This window comes from Falco naumanni, chromosome 4 (genome assembly GCF_017639655.2).
Source record: "Falco naumanni isolate bFalNau1 chromosome 4, bFalNau1.pat, whole genome shotgun sequence".
Taxonomy (NCBI): Eukaryota; Metazoa; Chordata; class Aves; order Falconiformes; family Falconidae; genus Falco; species Falco naumanni.
The window spans coordinates 81,788,960-81,812,815 of record NC_054057.1 but is presented as its reverse complement, the minus strand read 5'-3'; the positions used below and the strand labels follow the sequence as shown (position 1 = coordinate 81,812,815).

The following is a 23,856-nucleotide window of genomic DNA, read 5'->3' as shown; positions in this document are numbered from 1 at the left end:
TGGAAGCGGGATACCTGGTATAGCAGAAGGCTTGTGGCTGTTGGCACCTGTAAAGTGACTGGCTGGGGGTTGGGCATAGTTGCAGGCAGGCAACGGACGTAGCCAGCTGACCTTCACGCTTGGTCCTCCTCCAAAGCCTCCCCAGCTTGTCCTGCCTGCTTCAAGGCCGCAGAGTCCTTGTGGCTGGGCATGACATTTGCAGCGAATAGTCACCCACTTGCTTACCTTTGGAAACCACGGAGCTGCTGGCCTTCGGTGACTGGTTGCCCTTTGTGGCAGCCATCGAAATAGCTTTTGCTTAGTGCCGCTTTTGCAGGTTGGGCTTAACCAGTGCTAACGGTGGGAGGGAGCTGGGTCGGTGGGAGCGTCTCTTGAATTTCACCCCGTTGCTGTCTGGCTCCAGGCAGCCCTGGGGGGCGATGCCGTTTCCACTAACCTGCTGCAACTAACCCTGGCGTATATGAGGCTGTGGGAGAAGGAGCAGCCTGTTCCCCACACAAAAAGCATCTGCAGCATCACTTGCTGCTCCAGGCTCTGGGAAGTGCCTGGGGTGTTCTGGTTCCACTGGAGAGCAGTATGTTTCTATATTTCTCATCCATGATTCCTGGGAAGGGAATGAAGCTTCTGGTAGTATGCAAGAGTGTGGTCATTTCTGGTAGCATAGCCTGTGACCTCAGAGGACTCTAGGTACTTTTCTGCCTGGAGAAGATCCCTTCTGGAAGAGATCCTTCTGCTAAATTGAGAATGTTGCGTATTGTATCAGATTTTTTACAAAAACCAAAGCTCTGACTGGGGTTAATTATAAAAAGACTGTTTGGAAGGGCACATACAAAGGTCCATTTCCCCTTCCAGGCTATTTCAATGGAAATTGGATATCTGATTAATCTTATCCTGGTTCTCTTTTTTTTTTTTTTTTTTTCCTTTTCTTTTTTTGTCTCTTGATTCTGCTTCTGTGAATAGTTGGCAATGTTGCATTTCTGTCAGGATGCAGCAGATTTTCTAGCTTGCAGATTTCAAGACAAAATGCCTTCCTTCTGGAATGAAGGTGCCATATGGCTTGAAATGCATAATTGATCACTGCTCAAAATAGGAGCTTCATAGAAAGTCACCTAGAAGTCCAATGGGTGTGTGCAGAGGACTTGGTAGTCCTTGATGCATTTTTTTGTTCCCTGACACTGGTGGTGATACAGGGACAGGTTTTTATGGCTCTGCCTAGAGGTTCTGAAGAATGTGCTCTCTCTCTAGCACTGCACAGACTCTGTCACCCCTTGATTGTTCATTCCCATTATTCCAGGAGATCTTGGGACTTGCATTAGCAGGCGCACCACTCATGCTTGCAGATTTCTGCTGGGCTTGGCTGGTTGAAAAACACCTCAGACAAGCCTGGCATTCACCATATAGCCCAACAAAGACCACAGTTATCTCCATGAGCGTAAAACAGTTCAGGTGCGTCAAATCTGGTGGGCTGAATCCAGCCCTTGCTGTCCCATGCTTCCCCGCCTCTGGTGGGATGTGTAGCTGTCTGCACAAACAGTCTTCCCCAGCTCCCACGCGGAGCCAGGTGGGTTCCCACCGATGTGGGAGGGATGTTGTGGTCCGTCTGGCTGTGTGTCCTGCTGCCTGGTAATGAGCAATACCTTAAGCCACGCAGTATTGTAGATGCTTTTCTGTTCAGGTCCTTATGAATTATGGCAGGGTCTGACAGAAGCAGTGGTGGAAAGGAGCCTTGCAAAAAGAGAGCAGGGGGGTGAAGAAACCAAGATTACCAAGAATGACCCAGGCTTTTACTTTCACCTTGATAGTTTTAAAAAGCAGGCAGTGGGAGCTGCTTCTGCAGCCCCTTTGGGCAGCTGAGTCCTTTGACTATTTTAGTATCCTTCTAGGAGTTGACAGCTCTGATTTCTGGAGGATTTCTAGTTTCCTCACTGCGAGCATCTTGCTTGCAAAGCTGCTAATCAAGGGTAGCACGTGGGAAGGCAGTCACATGGGAGGAGGTGCTCTGCAAGGGAGTCAGGCCCAGTTTTGTTTGCTCAGATTTACATTTCTCTGTTATCAAACCCTGTTCTTGGTTTCAGCAGGGTTTGGAAGCACTGAATTCCTCCTTAGTGGATGGGCAGGAGGACAATAGCACTACAGAATCTGGGACACCAGGACCGTCCTGAGGATTTGATGTGATGCCGTGTGCTGCAGCCTGCTTAGAGGAGCAATCTGCTGCCAAGGCACCAAGAGCTTTTCCCTCTGGGTTGCTCTGACAGCCCCATGGTAGCATGGCTTGCTGGATGGTCAAAAGGATTTCACCACACCGAGGAAGCCAGTTTTGGGGCAGGCAGACCAAAATGGGAAAAAAATTGCTGCTGCCACTCGGCCATTGCACAGAAGCAGCCGTGCTGAGAAAATTGCTGGTAACTCAGGGTGCTGAACCAAGCAGGAGCAAAACCCCCCACTGATAAATGAGCCTTTGCATCCCTGTGAGCAAGCACCAAATAGGAAATCCCAGGGGTGTAATGAGGCTAGTTGCTTTCATCGCCAGGGTTGCCTCCCTCGGCTTTTGGTTTTTAGTGTGGACGTGGGAGTTGTGCTGTGCTGCCTTCAACCGATGGATTTAGCAGGCTCTCTTTAACCCCTTGTCCTCACCACCCATCACTGTGACCACACGCTCCAGGGTGTGCCTGCTGTTTGGCACATCTCCAGTGTGCATGTGCATGCTCGCAGCATTTGCTACGGCAGCATGTCTATCCCCCTCCCTCTATGCGTTCAAATTTCTGTCTGATCTAGAGGTATATGTGTACTGGGTCCATGCAGCCCAATCCCAGACTGGTACATGTATGGAGAGCACTGGTGATGCCCATGGAGCAGGTGTTAAACAGTCTGTGTGCACAGACATTGGTGTGAATGGTACTGGTGAGCAGAGTGTGGGTTTCGGTTTAGTTCCTCCCTCCTCAAACTGTGCTGCAGATGCCAGTGGGAAAGAGTGCCTGGCATCAGGGAGGGGACATCTCTGGCAGGAGATGCATCCTGGCCTCCTCGTGTGGGGAGATGCTCCGCATGTGCACGTGCAGCGCAGAGAGGTAGCAGGAACCGGGTCCCTGCAGGGCTTTGGCAATAGATGTGCGAGTGCTGGTCAAAGGGACAGAAATGCCGAGTTTGCCAGCTGCTGAAAAACCACCAGGTGGGTGAAAAATGAGAGCATGTCTGGAACATCTACCTCCATCCTTTCAGCGTGCACAGCGGGAGACTTGCAGGTGTGGCGGTGCCGGCTAGAAGGACTCATTTGAGCAGATGGATGTCTGAATTAATGGCTTTATTTCAGCTTATTTTAGCAAGTAATATTCGGGGGGGTGGGGGGGTGGTGTCTGATGTTTATTGTTGAAACTGGAGCTGGCTAGTACTTTAGATCACAGCTCTAATCGGTTGGACTGACTTAGACAGTAAATCACTTTAGCAGCGCTAATAACACCAAGTGACAGGTATAGTAAACCCTCTATTGCAGCAATAACCTGGTCCTGCTGCTTCTTTGACTGGGGTTGGTGCTTCTGCTCTGGTTTGTTTATTAAAGCTCCTTCACCAAAAGTCGCCTGGGTGGCTGCTCCGACTCAGCCATTGAAATGGCTGTTCTGCCATTCCCAGCCTGGCTTGGGCTCTTTTTATAGCCTGCTATAAAATTGTTTATTTTTGCACCTGTTTACGAAGGCTTTTCGGCCACAGGGGTCTCATGATGTTGTTTTCATGGCTTCTGGAGCAGGGCCGCTCTGTTGTTGCTAGAAATAATTGCTGTTAATTAATTCTTTGCTGGTTTTTCTCTGGCAAAGCGTATGGAAATAAGCAAGTGAGCAGTATGCTCTGTATCTTGATGTTGCGGGAGCTTTTAGGAGGCATGCAGTGACATCCAAACAATCCCACCAGCAGCTAGAAGGGTAGGACGTGGTCCTCAACTTTCTGTGGACAACATTGATTGGGGGGAGGCTCAACTACTATCTCCAGTTGTTCAGCATCTTCCCTCAGGCCATTCTCTTTCTAGAGAGAAACCACAACTTTGTTTCCACCGAATGCTTTATTCAAATCACAGCTGAGCAATGTTACAGAAAGTGATTTGGTCTCAGCCGTCTGAGCCGGACCGACAGCTGAAAGCAGCAGTCCGTGATACAAGGCTGCCTGCTGGGACCTACAATTGCACTATTTTTTGCTTTTCCTCTGTGCCCTTTTAAAATGGTTTGTCTTCTTTCTGAGGGACTCGGGCTGTGCTGCAGAGACTTCCAGACCAGAAGTGATGCGCTGGGCTCCAGCCCCGCTGTCCTGTGGTCCTGCCTACAGTGTCTCTGCCATCCTCTTTGCACTGGGTCCCTGGCAGGAGCAGTCAGCGGTTCCCAGGACCCCCAAAGCAGGCAGCAGTTGGCTGGGCTGCTTCCTTCTCCACCCTGCAACAGGACATCATGCCATCCAGACTCCTGCTTGAATGTCTCCAAGCTGTTCCTGGAAGGATGAGCCATTTGAGCCAGGAAAAGATTAAATTATTGGAATTGAGCAAAAGCAATTTCCATGATAAGTGTTTGCCCTGCGGTTTGCGCGTCAAACCTGTCCTGCTGCTGTCTGTGACTCAGACTGAATTGATGATGGCCCTCTTTGAATAATCACTGTGACTTTTCTTGGAGGAGTTGATAGCCCAACATATGAGTATCTTCACACATATGTTGGCTTTCTCCATACAGAGCTTCCCCAGGCCTAAGTCTTTTAATTAGTATAAATCAGGAATAATCCTAAAAGCAGTGGTCTACCACTGGTGTAGGTGAATTATTGACTTCATTGGTCTGATTTCATCTTCTGTGAGAGCTGAAGAGAGCCTGCCATTAGGCTGTAGAAATCAGCATAGCTCCAGTTGGGTGCCTGGTGACTGCCATGGAGCCAATTGCCCCAGCTGCCCCCTCCGCGTCGTATTTTACACTGTATGAAATGGGTTTGGTACAACAGCAACGGGACTGTAGCAGTGAGGGTTTTTTCTTGCATTGAGGTTTCCCCCTGTGCTGTGGAGTAGACGTACAAATATCCAACATCCTCAAGCTATCAATTACCCCCTCACTCCCTGGGATGTCTCTTGGCTCCAACCGCCCTGCCAGAGCGACTAAGCAGCCCCTGCGGCCATGTACCGATTTCCAAACCAGTCCATCGCTGTGGTGAGCCTGGCCAGAGCGCAGGCAGAAGAGAAACTGAAAGGATGTCCTGAGGACATGACAGGCTGCCACAGAAAAGTGGTTGGAGCTACTTTCCATTTTATTGTGGCACGGCTGCAAGAGAGCAGTTCTCAGCTCTAGGGTGTTGCAGAAGCCTAAAAAAATGGTGTGTAGGTCAATCGGCAGAGAGATTTTGCTCTGCATCCCCCTTCTTGTCGTCATTCTCCCCATTTCTTCTGCCTCACCGAGGATCTCTGTGGCCTGGTGTGGATATTACCTGCCCAGCTATTACATCATGGGAGTGAAAGACTCCCCCTTTTTCACAGTGGTAACACTGAGCTTTGCAACAAAGTTAACAAATATGCAAATGTCAGGAAACCCTGATCTGCAAATTACTTGGCAGTGAGGCGCTTTTAGAGTTGCATGATGCCTTTCCTTCGAGGGCCAGTGCAGGTGCAGAGCAGCTCTGCAGACATAGGATTTCACGTCTGTTATTTCTGCACCCTTGCATCATTTTCTCTTGCATCGTCATCCTCTCCAAGTTGACCGACACATCCTAACCACACAGATGCAGTGCGTGTGCTTTTCCCTCTTCTACAGGAGAAAAATCTCACATGGTTCATAAAGCAATTTGATCAAAATCAGAGAAAGTTGGCATCAGTATCAGGTTTTCAGTTCAAGAGTTTTTAATTGCCCTGGTCTGAGCTTGCTGCTCTGTGGCATTCCTCCCTTCCAGCTGTAGCCGCTCTCACTTTAACTGGATAACCCAGAAAATTAGATACACATTTTTCTTAAAGGAAAAATCTCTAGGATTTTGGATTCTTTCTTTTTTTTTTTTTCTCTTTTTTTCTTTTGAACAGGAAACCATACTGCAACGGAAACGAGCTGCTTTAGCATGGGTGCGGGTGGCCAGTGCTATGGCTTGTTCACATAAACCTCCAGCTGCAAGAGCTGCCTCCCCTGCGGTGCTGAGGAAGCCTAAGGGATCCAGCCTGGTGTGTCTATTACTCTAGAGAGTTTTGCTTGAATGCAGTTGCAGTAGCATGAATTATTGATATTTCTGTTAAGGTTTGCTGTTCACACAGGAATTTGTAACACTTCCCCCCGTTATGCTGTGAATGCACTCCTGGGTCACATAAAGGGTTGAGTTTAACACCATTTTACTTGCATGGTTGTGACATTGATTTAGCCATTTCAGGGCTGGGGCTGCAAAATTAACTAAAAAACAATGTAAGCAGCTCTTTCCTGCTGCAGTCTCAGAGTGAAAGAAGCTAATATGGAAGGGCAAGTAGAAGGTATAGTTATGTCTGTGCATTTTCGGAACATCACCACAAAGCTGAGGAAAGGTTCCCAGGAATTTCTGAGCATCCTTTGCCCTGACCTCAGAGTCCAGCATTTCCAGAGGCTGCCCTTGCTGCCACTGTGCTTAGCACCTTAGGAGATCACATTAATAATGTCCGTTTCTAAGGCAACAACCTTGTGATTCAGAAAAGACAGAGTTAACAGTGTGTGTGTTTACAAACACATTTTACACATAAATATGTATTTCTATACATATGTATAGAAATTTATATCAGACTTAACAGGTCACTTAGCAGTAGAGAGACAGAAAGCATCTGAATGAGGGTGATGTATTGACAGCAATAACTGGTCTCCAGTTTGGCCAGAGAATTTGTGAGAGGTAGGAGCAAATTCACGAAGCGTCCTCTTGGCAGGTCATACCCCCAGGCAAAATGTGGGGACAAGCTCAGAGAAGGTGTCCACTTCTGTGGGCATGGGCAGGAGGGGACAGTCTGACATGGGTAAGCCTGAGCAGCAGTGCCCATCAGCCTCCCGGGAGCCCGGCCAGCCTTGCTGGGGCAGCTTTTGCCCTTTACCCTGTGTAGGATGGTAGACTCTGACCCTGTCCCTGCTCAGCACCAGGAATCACAATCTTTAGAAGCCAATGTCCACCAGGAGAGCCTCACTGCCTGCCCTGGATCAGCACTGTGCTGACTGACACTGGAGCAACACCCAGCCTCTTAACCTTTGATAAACCAGCAGTAAATCCACAGACATACGTGTATATAGGTGAGATGGAATCAACCTTTTGATTTTCCACTGAACAAAAGTTTATCTTCAATTCTGGCTCATTTAGTTCCAACTTTTCTCTTTCTTCTTCCATGTCCCCTCCACCCACATGGGCTGTTTGTTTCCTGATGTGAAGTCTGGAGTAATTGTGATGGGACTTAAATGCTGAGGACCGCTATTGATCGACCCTCGCTGGCCCTGTTCTCCTGCTCCGCCCGTCCTTTATGAAATGCTCCCCTCTCATCATTGACAACAAGCTCTGTTATATTTGATTTTATTACAAGATATAAATTTCTGTCTGCAGCCCTGGTTTCCAGCACGCGGAGGAGAGAGAGAGGGATTGCCTAGCAACCAGGAGAACAAAAAATTAAGAGAATCAATAAGTCTTACTGGAAAGCTAAACAGACTTTAAAACCAACCCCCCTCCCTCCTCCCAGCCCCTGCCCTCGGTAAATTCATGATGATGTGCAGCATCCCGGCTATTGCATGAAGAATTCAGCAAGTGCATACTTTGGAAAAGCCGGTGTGCAAATGAAAACCCAGCCTAACCTGGCCTCAGGCAAAGCTCTGGTCCGGTGGGCGTTTACACCGACAAGCTTGAGTACAGCTCAGGTGTGGAGGATTGGGGATAAGATACTGTCTGGAGCTGGTTTTACTGGGGGGATGTCAGATGTCGGTGCTCTGCTCCAGGTTAGTGTTAGTGACCCAGAGGCTGGGGAAGGTGAGTGTCTGGATGCAGCAGCTCAGCTTCTCCACAAAAGGCCCCTGTGGGGGATTATGCCTTTGGTGAGTGTGGGAGTGGGTTTCCAGACATCACCAGCCTACACTTGTAAAACCAGCAAACCCCAGCACGATGCGTAATGCTGCAGTCAGCAAGGAACAGTCCAACATCAGTTTAAAACGGTCAAAAAATCAACTTGGTTACAGGTGCTTGTCTGAGAGCACATACGCAAAGGTCATTTAGGAAAATATATTCCGGGCAAGGGGAGCATTGTAAATGTAAGCGGCCATGATTCTGCCCGTTTTTAAGGGTGTGTGCTGTTTTCTCCCACAAAGTGTTGCTTGGAACCTGCTCACATTGTGTACATTTGCAGGACCAAGATGGTGATTTGGTTGTGGAAGTTGTCCAGGAGCTACTGGGACCTTCCTGCTGCAGACACTCCTGCATGCCCTGGACCTCATGGGGAGCATGAATGGCGTGAGCTGAGCTCGCAGGAGAGTGCTCTGCTTTGCTGGAGGAAGCAGAGATGAATGATTTGAATGGGGGACTTGCTCTGCAAAACCAAAAATGTTTCCAGAAGCAGAGCTGTATAAACCACAGGTAGGTCATAGCAGCACCACACATGCCTGTGACCCATACCTGAGAGGAAGGTTTCAGCAGGGGTTAGAGCGCCAGCCTACAAGGCACAGCTCTGAACCCCTCCTTGGCCAAAAGCTTCCCACATACCCCCCTGAGTCACCCTCTGGTCCTTAGCTGGTAAAACAAGGACAGGAGCTTTACCCCATAAGTGGCATGAGATCACAGAGTCATAGGATGGTCAGGGTTGGGAGGGACCTCTGGGGATCATCCAGCCCAGCCCCCGCCACAGCAGGGTCGCCTGGGGCAGGTCACACAGAGCCACATCCAGGCGGGTTCTGAACGTCTCCAGAGGAGGAGACAGCGCAGCCTCTGCGGGCAGCCTGTGCCCGTGCTCCGGCACCCTCCAGGGAAAGGAGTTCTGCCTCGTGTTCAGGTGGAGCTTCCAGTGCCGCACCTTGTGCCCGTTGCCCCTTGTCCTGCCGCTGGGCACCACCGAAAAGAGCCCGGCCCCGTCCTCCTGGCACCTGCCCTTAAGGTGTTTGTAGACCTTGAGAAGCTCCCCTCAGCCTTCCCTGCTCCGGGCTGAACAGGCCCGGCTCCCTCAGCCTCCCCTCACAGGGGAGATGCTCCGGGCCCCCCATCACCTCCGCAGCCCCCGCTGGCCCCTCTCCAGCAGCTCCCTGTCTCTCCTGTCCTGGGGAGCCCAGCACCGGACACTGCACTCCAGACGTGGCCTCACCAGGGCAGAGCAGAGGGGGGGACTCGCCCTGCTGGCCACGCTCCTCATGCACCCCAGGGTACCAATGGCCACCTTGGCTACAAGGTCACGCTGCCGGCTCCCAGTGGTACACTCATGGAGATACGTGGGTGGCTGCACCCTCGGTCCCAGCAGCACAGCCACGATGACAGGGGCCACCCTGCCCAGGGCGAGGGAGGGGGGGGGAGGGAGTTCTCCCCTGACACTCCCTTGACACCATGGAGGCGTATAAAAAGCATGGCCAGATGCTGGGAGGACAGACCTGCCAAGGTGCAAGGATGGAAGGTGACAGTGATGTGTGCTCAGCAGGACGGCGGTGAAGGAAAGGCATGGGTGGGTACCAGTGATACGTTTACAAGTACCCCCAAAAGACGCTGGTGTTACAGAGGCACCCCAAAAGCACTGCTCACTAACCCACCGGGGTGCTCCAGCCGGGAGACCCCACCCCGTGAGCGATGGGGTGCTGCAAGCCACCACCTTACCCAGCCAAAGACCTCCAACCCCCTCCCCACTGATACACCAGTCCCTCTCTCCCGGTGGGTGAGACCTCCCCCCGGCCGGGCGGTGGGGCCGGGGCATGCACGGGCACCCCAGCTTCAGCCTGGGGCGGGACCGCCGGGGGCCGGGGACACCCGGGGGTGAGGACACCCGGGGTGGTGGGATGCCCTGACGCAGGGGGAGCCCCACGGGGCCGGGGACACCCGGGGGGTGGGATGCCCTGACGCGGGGGAGCCCCACGGGGCCGGGGACACCCGGGGGGTGGGATGCCCTGACGCGGGGGGACCCCATGGGGCCGGGGACACCCGGGGGGTGGGATGCCCTGACGCGGGGGGGACCCCCACGGGGCCGGGGCGCCCCGGCGACGAGCGGCCGCTGGAGGTCGCGGGCGAGCGGCGCAGGGAGCCGCCGGCCCCCCGGGCCCGGAGGAAGGCGGAACCGGCGCCGTGCCCGGGCGGGCGGCTGCGGCGGCAGCTCTGGCAGCGGCGACGGGGCGAGGAGGCGGCCAGGGCAGGAACCGGCGCGGTGCGTCCCCCCGCCGGAGGCGTTCACCTTGCGCGGGGCGAGCGGGGCCGATGGAGCAGCCCGGGCGCGCCGCCCGCCTCGCCAGCGCCCCCCGCCCCGCGCCATGAGGCTGCCGTAGCCGCGGCGGAGCCCAGCGGAGCCCCGCGCCGCCCGCCCGCCGCCCCCATGGCGAAGGAGAGGAGCAGGAAGGCGCTGCTGGAGCTGCTCCAGCGGCCGGGCAACGCGGCGTGCGCCGACTGCGCCGCCCCGGGTAAGGGCAGGGCGAGGCGGGGGGCGCGGGCGGCGGCCGCACCTGCCCGCACGGCACGGCACGGCACGGAGCCGCACGGCTGCACGGAGGACGGCGGCGGGGCGGGGGGCTCCGCTCATCCCGGGGAGGGCGGGGGCTGTGCCCGCCGAGGGGGTGCCCGCCACCCCCCGCCGGGGGATGCAGCGGGGGGATGCTGCGGGGCAGGGTGGAGGGCTGGGGGGCGCGCTGCCGCCGTGCCCGCCGAGCGGAGGTACAGCCCCCCCCCCCCCCTCCCCGCCCGGCTCCGCACCCGGCCGTGGCAGCGCTGATGTCATCCCCGGCGGGTCCCCGCGGTCTGCAGTGCAGCCCGGGCCTCGGTAGCCCGGCGGCGGGCGGGGGGCTCTGTCCGGGGAGAGGGCGGGGGGTGCCCTGTGCCGCTGCAGGCGGCTTGTCCCCCGCCAACAGCCCGGCCGTCGCCGCTGCTTCTGCCCTGGGGCCGAGCGCCCGGCGGGGGCACCCACCCCCAAGCCCGGGCCGCCGACGAGCGCCTGCCACCGGCACCGCTCGGCCGAGCCCCTGCTCCCCCCGCGGCGCCGGGGGACCCGAGCGAGGAGCATCTTCCCCGCCCGTTGCGCCATGTGCGAGCGGGGGAAGCCTCTGCCCTTCCCGAGCGGGGTCTGCATGGCGTGGTGGGACCTGCCGCTGAGAAGCTTAGCAAATTGCATAGCGAGTCACTTTCATTATTATTATTATTATTTTCAATCACGATGTAGAAACATCTAAATTTGTATGGGCTTGAGCAGGATGGCTCTGAAGAGGTGCAGGGAAAGGGTGTCCTTTCCAGCCTCTGTCATTCTGTAGGTTAAAGAAAACCCAACGCTTCAGCTGAACGTTATTTTTTCCAGCTGTTGATCTATTTAGGATTCCAACATCTATTGGATACCACCCTCCAGTTCGTACCATTACCAGTGGTTTTATGTCTCTAAGCTACATCTCGGGACACCGCAGTTCACTTTCAGATGTGCTGTGTCCCCTGGGTACCTGGCTGCAAAGGACAAAGAACTTTCTGCGTAGCGCGAACTGCTTTGCAGCGCTGCTCTGCCTGCTCCCACCCATCTGCTGCCTGGCACTGCCTAACTGTACCAGCCCACCTCTGAGCTACCTGGCTGAGCACAGCTTGGGCTCACCAAAGAGGTGTCTGCCTAAATTTTTCCTTCCTGGAGAAGGCTTGATGAGCCTGGGCTATTCAGATCAATGGGGTGATCCTCCCTTGCCCTGTGTGTAATATAAAGCCCCTCTGCAAAACAAGTTTCTCAGCATCAGCAGGATGGAGGTGAAGCTGTAGGTTAGTAAAATAGCTCACGTCAGGGAAAGAGGGTTGTTGTTAAAGGCTCCGAATGGGCTTGTAAAACAGCAAAAGTGCATTTTGCTTTTGGTGACATTTGCATGCAGAGATGTCTTAGTGAATCTGAAACTCGGAGAGGAGAATTTGGGCCAGTGTCTTTTGTAACGCAAGATGTGCTATATTAATACTATTCAGCCTCTCTTCTGAACCATCACGGCATTACTTCCCTGGGACTGGATCTCTGTTTGTCAACCCAATTTCTTTAGTGATCGTTTTGCTTCACTTTCTTTGGCAAATGAGGGCTACTCATGGTGCTGTAACGTGATTGTCTGCCTGGGAGTGACAATAAACTTGACATGCCCTGGGCTGCTTAACATAAAGTATATAACTTGTGTCTGTAGGTAATACATACCGTATTCAGGTTGAATTCTGTTACTCATCCCGGGCAGGTCTGGCAGGCCAGGTGTCTCTGAGTATGAGATAATGCAGGATGGGTCCAGAGAGCCTCCAGGATGGGATGCGAGTACGTTCTTTGCTGAGAAGTGGGATGCACACAAAAATAAAGGGAAAAGCTGGAACTGTGTGGACAGCTAGACACGAGAAAAGTACCAAAGCAGAGAAAATAAAGTGAGAATGAAAGAAGAGGGAGGGTGAGGAATGAACAGAAGATGAGGAAAGCAGGGCTTGTGCTTTCCCACATGTGTGTATCATCATAGTGCTGATGTGGTGCAGGTGGGGGAGATGCAAAAGGTCAAGATCCCTGATTTATTATTGCTGCTTCTCAGGTGGGTGTGTTTCTTTCCCTGAAACCCCCAGTTAGTGAGGGATCCATGATAAGAGGTAGCCATTTAGCTCAGCAATACTGATAACAAAGAACAGGATGGGTCAGAAATGTAATGGGAAAATTCTTTGTTAGTCACTTTAATTTGTGGTTTTGGAAGTCAGCTGGGTTTTCTTTTGCTCTTGGAAATACCTGTTTCAGAAATCAGCCAGTCAGTGAAAGTTTTTTGGTTTTTTTCTTCTCTGCTGTCAAAAAAGGTATTTTCTTTTGTTACTGTTCTGGTACTTGGGTGAGGAGGCTCGATAGCCACAGCCCTGAAGTAACAGCTTGTCCCAGGTATTACATACTCGGGTAATAAAAACCTGGGTTCCTGATGCAGAAGAGCTCGCAGCTTGGCATCCTTCCAGCTAAGCTGTGACCGTGCAAAAAATCAAAGCTCGGGATGGACAGGGAGCATCAGGGGAGGCAGTGCTTTTCCTCCTAGGCTGTGTAACTTCGTCCCCTGCAGCGTCGTTGCATCTCCTTGGGGAGATCCAGGCAAAACCTGACGATGGCCTGGGTCTGGGCAAGAATTTGCCACTTAATTGAGGATTATTTTAGTGGCCAAGTCCTACAAGCAGGGCTGCGATGTTCAGGGCGTGTGTTCCCCTGGTTTGCACACAGGATATGTACACTTGCTGGGTGGAATGTGGTATTGAACGTGATGCTCAGGAAGGTCAGATCTGTGTTTTCCCCAGGACCAGTGTGTATGTCTGGCAAAAAATCTCTCGTGCAAAAGCAGAGCTTCCAAAAGCTCCTCCCAGATTTTGAGGGTATGTCTCAGGTAGGGAGAACGGGTTTACCGTGGCCCTAGCATGAAAGCTGGGGATGCAGAAAGGATGCTAAAGTAGAAACTGAAAATCTGAGTGGAACAAAACCTGGGAGGTTACGTTTTTCACTTGCAGGTTTGGGGTTGGTTCTTTTGTTTTTAAGTTTCTACTTAGGTTTTTATTAATTGTATGTTTACAAAACCTTAATTTGCAGTGAAAGGTTGTTTTGGATAAAAAGTGTTTCAGTTACAAAAATGTCATCCATCTGTAATGAATAATGAGATTGTGTTAGCTACATCTTTGAGATTGAGTTCTGGGGTAGGAGCCACTGCAATAAAGTGGTTATTTGGGGCACTGGGTGCCCTGTCATTATGCACTTCTCTATTGGAGTCAGGGTCCAGGATGTTGGTTTGCAGCTGTTTGTTTTGGTGGGTTTAAAGATGTGCTTTCACAGTGAAGACAGCATGGTAAATGCAGTCTTAAGTGCAAACTGAGCAATCTTACTGAATTGCTGGTGTGTAATGGCTCTCATGTATTAGAATAATCTTTTTTTCTTCAGACTAATGTGGCAGTTCAGCCTTTTCTTTTTTTTTTTTTTTTTTTTTTTTTTTTTCCCCTAAATGATTCTTTGTCTCAGGCAATCTTTCCTCACATCATGAGACGGATGGTTATCTCAGGGCATAACAATACCTTGAGTATTTCTCTCTTTACTCCATTTTTCTGTGACTTAGGCTTGTGTTTCCACAGGGAGAGAAGCGTTTTACATTGTAGGAGGACAGGGAGGCTCTGAAGACAGAAATGGAAATCCCATCAAAGTGATCCTGCAGTTTATGTGGCTTGCTTTTATCGTTTTTATCTTTCCTATTGTGGATGAATTACTGGGACATGGACCCTGGGTAACATCAGCCCCTGTGCCCAAGGCTCAGAGGGGACGAGGGATGGAGAAAGAACAGAAGGAGGGGAGCTGGTGTCGGAGCTTTGTGCTGCAAAGCTGGGCAGATCTGGTATTTTGGTGTCACGGTGTGTATAAAAGCCAGAGGGTGGGTGGTGGGTGGCTGAGGTGGTTGTAAACACCTTTCCTGCAGGCCCAGCATCTTCCCATTTCTAAAGCAGGTGAATATTTTCCATTCCCTTGATGCCATGAAGTGAGGGTGGTGATGAGAGGGGAAGCACAGGAATGCTGGGGATTGCTTGATTTGCTCGGGATTGGGGGGGGGGGGGGGGGGGGGGGGGCGGGGAGGGGGCATTGAAAGGGATTAATCTCAGCCCTCTCCTTTCCCTATCCAACCACCGGTCCTGAAAACACAGATCGGGAAGACAACCGAGTGAGTCATCGGGTCCTGCCTAGTGCTGTCATCCGCAGCGACATCTCCCCATCCCCGCCGTGGAGCGATGGGGCTCTGCCGTGCAGCTAGTTCTCTCTCTTGCCCCCACTACCTCCTACTGGAAAGCTGTTCCAGAGCTTCACCGCTCTAATGGCGTGAAACAGGCTTTTCGTTTTCAGTCTGAAAGTGGAAACTTGTTCCCGCACCTCCATTGTCCTCTCACTTAAAAGAGTGATTTGTTTTTTCCTGGGAATTTGCCAGCCCTTCTCCCCGGGCATAAGCAGATTGGAGGGGTAAGAAGGAAAAAAAAAAAATAATCCCACAGCAGTCATGTTTAGCTCAATGCTGCTTTCTGCAGGGAAAAGGACTTTTTGAAACAAAGGAGGTTTAATGTGACGGTGTTTTCTGTCCAGCCCTGGTGCCTGGGTTGCAGCACAGTCGTGGGCTGCAGCGAGCAGAGGGGGCTGCTGAGACCTGCCAGCAGAATAAAAAGCCTTTGGCAAGTTTAGTGCCTTCACTGAAAAAATTTCCTACTTAGGAGTGTTGGTGGGAGGCTGTTTGGCTTCAGTTTTAACATCTTTTATTGTTATTTTTAAACATGCATGACCAAAGTCTGTTTATTAACCTCCTAATCTTTCCTCAAAGTAAATAGCAACAGAACTTTGGTGCGGAACACAAGGTTGTCCTGACTGGGGCATTGAGGAAATCAGCAGCAGCTGAGCCGCAAGCAGAAAAGGCTTTTGGCTTGTGTTGGTGGCACCAAAATCCCTGTGATTATATCCCGTGTCATAGGGCATGAGTTACCTTTCTAGCGCAGAGTAAAAAAGGTTTTGCCTACCTGGAGAGGTCCTTCTGTCCCTTCTAATTGGTCTTTATCACCTCAAACAGGGGAGAGAGAGATCAAAAAAATCTGTTGAATCTCCATCCCAACAAAACACTTGCTCCCACCCAGCTGGTGTAGCAGGGATGCAGCCAGGCAGCTAATTAAGGGTCAGGTCGTTTGTGTGCTGGCAGATGCATTAATGGGGTATTGCTGTGCATTGGCCACGTTCTCAGAGATACTTGTTGTAGCAATGTACTGTGCTATGTATAGTGATAACTGTGGTTTAAGGCAGAAGGTGGAGCAGGGGTAAGTTTTGAGACTCGAGTTCTTGCTCTTGTGTCGTGGCTATTTTGAGACTACTACTGCTCTGCTTCATGTGATTTTTTTGTGTTGATGGCATCCAGGGATTTTCAAACTGGAGCCCTATGTTTATATTCTGGATACAGGAAAAATTGGTAATTTATTAAAAAAAAAAATCCACTGCCACCCCACTTCCAATTTTCTCTGCTCTCCTGGTTTGTGTAAATTGTCTATGTTTTGGGTTGGTTCCTCTTGCTTGTTATTTTTCTGGGTCCAGCCTTCGTTCTTCCCTCCATGGGCTGCTCTTCTGTTCAGTAACGTTGGGTTCAAGCTGCAGAGTCTGTTGTTCTCTGTGCTGGGTTTTCCTGGGGCTTGTGGTGGCAAAAGGGGCTGGGGTGGTGCAGCTGATTTCTGAATTTAGCCCTGTTGCCCAAGTGTTTTACTTTTGCTTTGGATGCTTCTCTAATCTCTGGCTGTGTCTTCCCTTTCAGACAAACAAGATGGGGAAAAAACCACCCCAATGCGCTTCTCTGGAGTGTAGTTTAGCTTTGTTTATTTTTTCAATTTTTAAAATGACATTGCATTAAATTTTTGTTTTGAAAGTTGGGTCACTACATTTTTATAATCTATTTGGAAGTGACCAGAAATCTCCACCACACTGGGCAGTGAAAGCCTTCTAGAGCTGGCATTGGTTGTCCTGGAGCAATGATGCTGCAGGGTAAGAGACTTTCTGCACGTACAGCAGTGTACTTGGTTTAATGTTCCTCTTGCTCTGTGTTAGTCCTTATTCTTTTTGGCTTGAAATAATGGAATATAATAATTTGTGTGGAACTTAAGCATGCTGGCAAGTTTTCATTAGGCTTCACTGCTGTTTGATTGAAACTCTGGAGGCTTAGAAAAAAAATTATCTTTTTTGGGTAGTACTCAAAAGGTCCAGATTGCCATTTCAGTGTGCTTTTTTGGGACCCGCCCAGACAAAATGGCTTAAATAAAATTACTGAACTCCCCAGTGATGTCCAGGATGGAGAACACATTCCAGCTGTTTAAGTGTCTATTAGCAAGGTGGACTTCACCTAGCTATGGAGACCTCAGCTTGTCAGTTGTAGAGCCGGGGGTCACTAGTTCACTAAACTAACGGTGCTGATCCAAAACACACTTGTCTGTTAGGAAGATGCTTATGTGAAGCTATTCACGTGCTTGATAAGATGTTGTCTTATCTTGAAGCAATGGTGCAGTCATTGGAAGAGTTGGAGTCTGTGATTAGGTTGGAGATCGCTGGCATTATTTGCCATGTTCTGGAGCTACGAGTTTTTCACATCATTTGTGCTGGAGAGCAGAAATGAAGAGAGAGGGACTGTGGCATGCTTGGGCAGCGCCGGAGCTGCCCACAGCCCCAAACCTTACAACAGGGCTTGGGAAAAGCATCCCTGCAGAAGTGGGTGCTCACCCTGGCCAGCAACCCTCTGCCTGGGGATCTGTCACCAGTTCCAGCAGAAGATGCGTGGGTGTAGCAATCTCCTAGCTAGGTTTCTTCAAAAAAGGAGTCACAAGTGCGGGGAGTGGGTGAGAAGGGGAAGCGGCATTGGCAGAGCCCTCCAGAAGATGAAGTCAGGGAATCCTCCACCCTCCTCCTTCCGTGGGCAGAGTGGTGGCATGGAGGGGTCAGAAGACTGCACCAGCCTGGGGGGCTTTTGTGGGTCCATATCCCTCTGGCCTGTTTAGACAATGCTTAGAAATTCCTTTTGGCTTTCAACTAAAGTCCGGGAGAGGCCTGGGCTGGGTTGCCCAGATGTCTTCAGCCAGGAGAGCAAGAGCCATGATCTCTAATAACAACAGTGACATTTCAGAGAGACTTCTCCCGGTAGATTGGTTGGTTCTGGGGGATTTTGCTCCTTAGCAATTTTTTGGATGGGGCTAGCTCAGCGCTTAGGGCCTTTGAATTCTCCTGCCCGGTGTTCCCTTTGGCACTAAAACCAACTGCCAAATCTGTGGCGTTCTGGGCCGCAGCTGTCCCGGCAAAGCAGCACACAACCTGCTGAGCATCTACAACTCTTCTTTCCACGCTTGCCATGTGATCTGGGATTTAAGAGATATGTATTTTTAAAACCAGAAGAGCGATGAAGAGGAAGTCGCTATTAATACACAGCAGCAATGCAAAGCGCTGGTAGCGGGTCTGGTGGGGCAAGTGAAATGAGCAGCTCTGACATGGTGCTCCTCGAAGTTTGCTGTGTGGGGTGCTGTTGGTGTTGGGTGGACATGGAGTTGGGTCTAGGCAAGAGAGGAAACACTGAAAGGAAGGCGACCAGGAGGAGACAGCGAGCAGGTGTGGTTTTCTTGAACAAGCTGAGAGCATCCCTTCCAAGGGTTGGGTCACCACTGACCCTGTGTCTCTGTTTGCTCCCCTGAAGTACTGTCTTCTGGAAACCATGCACATGTGACCCTGCCTATATGGTTCCCTGATTCTATGATTTAGTCCAGCTTTTCCTTTCTTAATTAGATGTGGCTTGACTTGGTTTGGAGCAGGGGGGAAGCATATTTAAGAGTCTGGTTTAAAGAAAATACTGTTGTTGTGAGGAGAACACTTTAAAGTGCCAGTTGTGATTGAAACCCATTGCTTGAGGTGCTGTTTACCCTTGCCAAGAAGAGATGGCTTGGGTGTGAGTTGGCTCAGTGTCCACTGGAGCTGGAGCCTCCTGTCTGAGCCTGAGGATCTCCTTGCGGAGTGTTCCTCCACCCAGGCGTGTCCTCCTCCCTGGCTGGAGGAAGGTGTGATGTCCCCTGGTCCTGTTGCTCACAGCATTGCAGGCGGCAGAGGGGTTACTTCTTTGGAACTCCATAGAGGGCTCCAAGAGAGGACTTTGGAAACACGAGTCTAGGAAGTTGTAGACAATATGAAGAAATTCGCCTGCGTGCCTAAGATAAATCTGTTAAAACAGGCATTGGGGCTCTTAATAAAACCTGTGGAGGCCAACACATGCTTTCATACGCCTTTCTCTTTGTCTGGCACCACGTTGATCAGATGTTGGTACATCGAGAAGGCTTGAGCACGGTTACGGAGTGGCTGGGAGCCCATGGCCACGTTAGCTCCCTACTCCAACTGTTGCTGCCATGGCTTCCTCTTCCTCGCTACTGCTGCAGCTCTGTGGCCACCCCGTCCTCCAGACCCTCTTGCCTTTCCTCGTGCCAAATCCTCTGCATGGAAGTCAGAGAGGTGGGTTTTTCAGCGGGAGACCCCAGTGCTTTCACCATGCCTGACTCCCACCGTTGGGTCCCATGGTCCTGGGCTACCACGGGGCAGCAGTGCTGCACCTTGGAGTACTTTTGTGGTGGGAGGTTTGGTGCGTCCCAGATGTTGATTACAGCCACGTGTTTGGAGGTGGGAGAGGACAGCACAAGGAGCTAAAGCACAGAAACATGCGTGAGCGTGCAGAGCTCTTGCTTCTTGTTGCCAACCTGTAACCCAATAACTGGCAGCAATCTTCACGATCTGAAGAAGTGGGGATGCCTGGCCTGGGGTGTGAAGCCGGGTCACCTGGTCCTCGTGGGAGGAGCAGGGTGAGGGTGTGGGGGTCGGGGCTGGTGGGGGTCCTCTTGGCATGGCTGGATGTGGGCAGCACTCGGTTGCGGCTGTGGCGCACTTAGATCGACGTGACTGGTTTTGTGTTTGCCAGGCTTGAGCTGCGGTCATTGGGGTCTTGCAGGAGGATGAGAGACCACGTGAAACGGAAAACCAACACCTTTATTTGTGGCTGCTGGTGCCAGCCCTGTGCCGGGGGAACTGAGGCTGGTGGGTCTTGTAACAGCTTGGGAATTTGCTCCCCTCCTGGGTGGGCACCCAGCCATGTCCGATGAAGCTGCTCGTTTAGCTCTGGGGTTTATATCTGAACACAGCCACCTCTGGGGAACCAGATCTGCCTTCCCTGGGGTGTGCTGGGGAGGCTGGTGGCCCTCCCTGCGGGCAGGGCTGGTGGCAGACCCTCGTCCCCCGTGCAGAGGAGCTGCCTTGCCCCTCAGCCTGCTCCCACTGCACTGACACAGCCAGACCATTAAATATGTATAAGGAGGAGAAAGCGCATTCCCTTGCTTTTTATAAATAATTGCTGCGCTGTGAGGAGTATTTAGTGTAATTACTGCGGGGGAATAAACAAATGATAATGGTTTGTGAGAATGGAAGACCTGCCCTTATCCCTCGACAGCCTGATGCGACGGGGCAGCCGGGGACTCCCGCCCGCACGGGTCTGGGGGAGGCTGGGGCGAGGGGACCTCCGTGGAGGGGACGGGGGGGATGTAGGGCTGACTTGGTGACTTGCAAGGCAGCCCTTTCTGCCGGGGCGCAGCTGGAATAGCAGGGGCTGACATTTGCTCGTTGGAGTTCAAACAAAGATCCCTGTATTGGCTTTATTGGCGAGGCAGCGCCAGGGACACTGGTGGATGTGTCCTGCCCTCCGCCTGTTCCTCTCTGTCTCCCATCCTGCAGGCAATGCCTTTCCCGAGGAGGAATTTGGAGGCAAGGGACTTGTGTTTCAAGTGCTTTGTGTGAGATGTCAACTCGGGGCTGTAAACAGTGCATAGTTTTGCTCAGAGAAAGTGCAGAGCTGCCCCTGGCAGCGTTTCTCCGTTAAGGCAAGAGCTGGACACCTCCTGGCGTGGAGGGCTGTGCTGCTGGGCAGTCATAGCTGTGGGAGGGAAGTCTGTCTGTGGAACACTCCCACTGTAAAAAATAAGTAAAATAAAATAAAATGAAAAATAGCAAGGCAAGGGAGCAGCATAGCGGTTTCCCTGGGCTGTTTGGTGTAATTGTGCAATTTCTGTTCCATGTAGCACTTGGGTGGGATTTGCTGATGGAAGTTGGACATTCACCTCTTACCTTCGTGTGAGCGTGGAGTGAGTTTTGGAGGTCTCAGGCATGTGCAGTTGTCTGTATATTGGGCTTTTTTGAGATTGCAAGTCTGTTAATTATTAGCTTCATTTGTGCTACTATCAGTGTAAACTAGCACGTATCTCTGTTTTGCTTGTATATTTATTTGATGCTTTTAAAATCGGGGAACTTGGAGCTGGTGACTTCCGAACTCCCCTGCCATGCCCGGTCCTGCCCTGTCTCTCCTTCCTCCTGCGCTGAATCCAATACACCAGTCAAGTGGAATTGTCTCTTTCCTTCTTGCTTTCAGATCCAGACTGGGCATCCCACAGCCTAGGGATCTTCATCTGCTTGAATTGTTCAGGAATCCATCGCAATATTCCCCAAGTCAGCAAAGTGAAGTCGGTCCGTCTGGATGACTGGGATGATGCTCAAGTGGAGGTATGTGCATTGGAGACTTGGGAGTACCAGTGAGTTTGGGTCGCTGCATTTTACCAGCGCAGCTGTAAACCTGAGTCCTTTCGAAAGGTGCCACAACAGATGGGATTTCAGAAAACATGTCCCAATGTGGCAACGAGGTCTGTCATGCTGATTGGAAAATGGAATAGCCATTTCATGAAGTTGTGAGGATTTCCCCACCCCAATAAAAGTGTCAATGAAACAGAGTGTGTAGAAATTACTAATTTTAAATTAATTGTCTTGTGTTTCTTACATTACTGCTAGCCTAGCCTTGACGGTAGACTAGACCTCAAGTTTACCAGCCCTGGCCCAGCTCAGCATTTTCTGTTTTTTTTTTCCATTTGGTGTTGAAGACTCTTAAATTCTCTCTCTTGATGCCACCCCCATGCCTAGGTTTGGGTGATGTTGCTAGAGGCCAGCCTGCCCAGGAAACTGCTCTCCTTTGACTGTTGGTGTCTCTAAAGGCACGAAGAATGCTGTCAGTCATTGATCTTTACCTTCTGTGTTGTAGATTTGAGGCTTTCCTGAAAGCCACAGCTCATGGACTCATGTGTTTTATGAGGAAAAGAGGCCTTTGTGTTGCATGGATTTTCCCATCCCTGATTTTTTTGAGACTAGAGTGCATGTGTAAACTTGAGAAGCTCAAAAACATGAAAATAATGAAATAAAATGCTTAGGGGGAAGTAAAAAAAGGAGAAAGCTTAGCTGCGTGTTATGCTTGCATGCTAGGCGTTTGATACAAGACGTAACATATTTAGCATGGCTGCCTGGAAAAGAATGGGATCTCTACACTTGTGAAATTAATTAAATAAAATTTATAAATAGGGAAATACGTGGTTTTGTTTCCCAAGTTCTCAACTAGCCATTCATATACAAGATCAGAAGGAAAGGAGGGCTGTCAGGGAAGAAATAAATTGGTTTTGGTTTTTTGTTTCAAGCTCCTTTCTGAGGCTGCTGGCACGGCTTTGCAAAAATCAAATTATCTCTTTGGAACAAGTGATGTGATGCAAAGCAAAGGGCGTATTGTCAGAGACTCTTACCTTGCTGGAGCCGTAACATATGGACACTTAAAGTTAGTGTAAGGTTTCACCCCCTGGTTACCTAATTTCTGTGCTGGATTCCCTGGGAGCTGTCTCATTTCCCACTTGCAGGCATGGGAATGCCACTGCATGTGCCTTCTGCTCCTGTGGGGATCGTGCACGTGGGGATCGTGCACGTGTGGCTGGGCACGGACCTATCCTCAGTGTCATATTTGTATCCACTCTCGGTGGGAGAGCCCTGGCAATAATAATCAATATTAATTTCTGAGCCCTTGGTTTGCAGGCACAATCTTTACAGCATCCCTTCTGTGCACAGTCCTGGGGAAACCTCTCAGTTAGTGAACAGAGGCCCCATCCCAATAATTTTATTACTTTGTGGAAGCAAAATAGGACAAAGGAAAATACTGTTAACATTTTTTAAAAGTCTCTTTTTTCCTCTTTTTACAGTTTATGGCCTCGAATGGAAACAATGTAGCAAAAGCAAAATATGAGTCTAAAATGCCACCGTTTTATTATAAGCCAACGTTTCTTGACTGTCCGTAAGTAAATACCTCTGCTGGTAAACAGCATTTATTTGTTTGTGCAGCTGCAGCCTCTGTAATATCTTGGGTTTTGCATAATACTTTTTTTTAGCCACAAAGGTTTCATTTCTAAAAGGGCCTGATTATTTTTTTTTTCTTCTGCACACATATGGTAGAGTTTATACTATGTGTGGGATCTTATTAAATAAGTACAGTTAAGATGATGCAGGGAAGTCAATAGTTTGTCTGTCCCCCAACCTCTTCCAAGTTTCTAAGGCTACAACAATGCCAATTTCTACCCATTGATTTCCTCACCTTTCCAAACAGCCCTTCTGCATCCCAACAAAACTTCCTTACCTGCTGTGTGAGATGCTAGGTCACTTGTAATGCAAAAATGCTGGGGTTTAGTGCCCAGGTGGTGAGTTTTCTTTTGCCTAATCCTCTGCGAAGGCAAGTGAAAAGGTGTCTCCCATACGGTGCGGAGTAAACCTCCCTAGTAGGTTGGGGTAGACTTCATAGCCCAAGGAGGGCTGAGCAGAACGTGCTGTATCATCCAGGGAGCAAGAGGATGAGCTGAAATTGTTCTTTGGATTCAGCCCTGCAAAGTATGAAGAGTGTTTTGTATCCTCATGAAACCAGTCTTTACAGAGGGTCTGGAGGGCATTATTTCCAGAGCCAGTGTTTTAGCGTTGGTGAACCAGTGGGTGCTGGTCCCTGAGGTCCCTCCCAATATTGCTGCCTGATGTGGGTGCCGCTAGTTGAAGAGGGAGATGTGGTTTGGCATGAAAATGGTGTGCAAGGCTCTGAGCAGCCGGCTGGTGGATTCAGGCATGGTAAGAGGTGCCCGAAGGAGAAGTGCTGGAAGGGTTCACAGGGCTCCCTGCCTGAGGCGTTAGCCTTTGGGTAGGAAGGCTCTGCTGTGTTTTCCAAACCTGAAATCATGCCGAAGGTGTTCATGAGTACCTATGCTCGCCCTCGAAGTTACTTTATCTATATTTTTAATCTTCTTGTAATAGCTATTAAGAAGAGTCATTGGCTTCCTATGTTGCAA

The 23,856-nt window shown here is 50.7% G+C and overlaps 1 protein-coding gene and 1 long non-coding RNA gene across 2 annotated transcripts in view; both read left to right on the top strand.

Moving 5' to 3' along the window:
• The first annotated feature begins 6,508 nt into the window (after window positions 1–6,508).
• LOC121087414 lies at window positions 6,509–7,530 on the top strand. Its single transcript, XR_005827599.1, has 2 exons — window positions 6,509–7,235; window positions 7,372–7,530. It is a non-coding gene; the product is annotated as an uncharacterized LOC121087414 (long non-coding RNA).
• Window positions 7,531–10,232: 2,702 nt separating this feature from the next.
• The window catches only part of ADAP1 (ArfGAP with dual PH domains 1), a 62,765-nt gene continuing 49,141 nt past the window's right edge, over window positions 10,233–23,856 (top strand). The window contains exons 1-3 of the mRNA XM_040589982.1: window positions 10,233–10,565; window positions 21,096–21,226; window positions 22,732–22,823. Coding sequence (XP_040445916.1) covers window positions 10,481–10,565; window positions 21,096–21,226; window positions 22,732–22,823 — 308 coding nt within the window. The 5' untranslated portion in view covers window positions 10,233–10,480. The remainder of the gene's footprint in view (window positions 10,566–21,095; window positions 21,227–22,731; window positions 22,824–23,856) is intronic.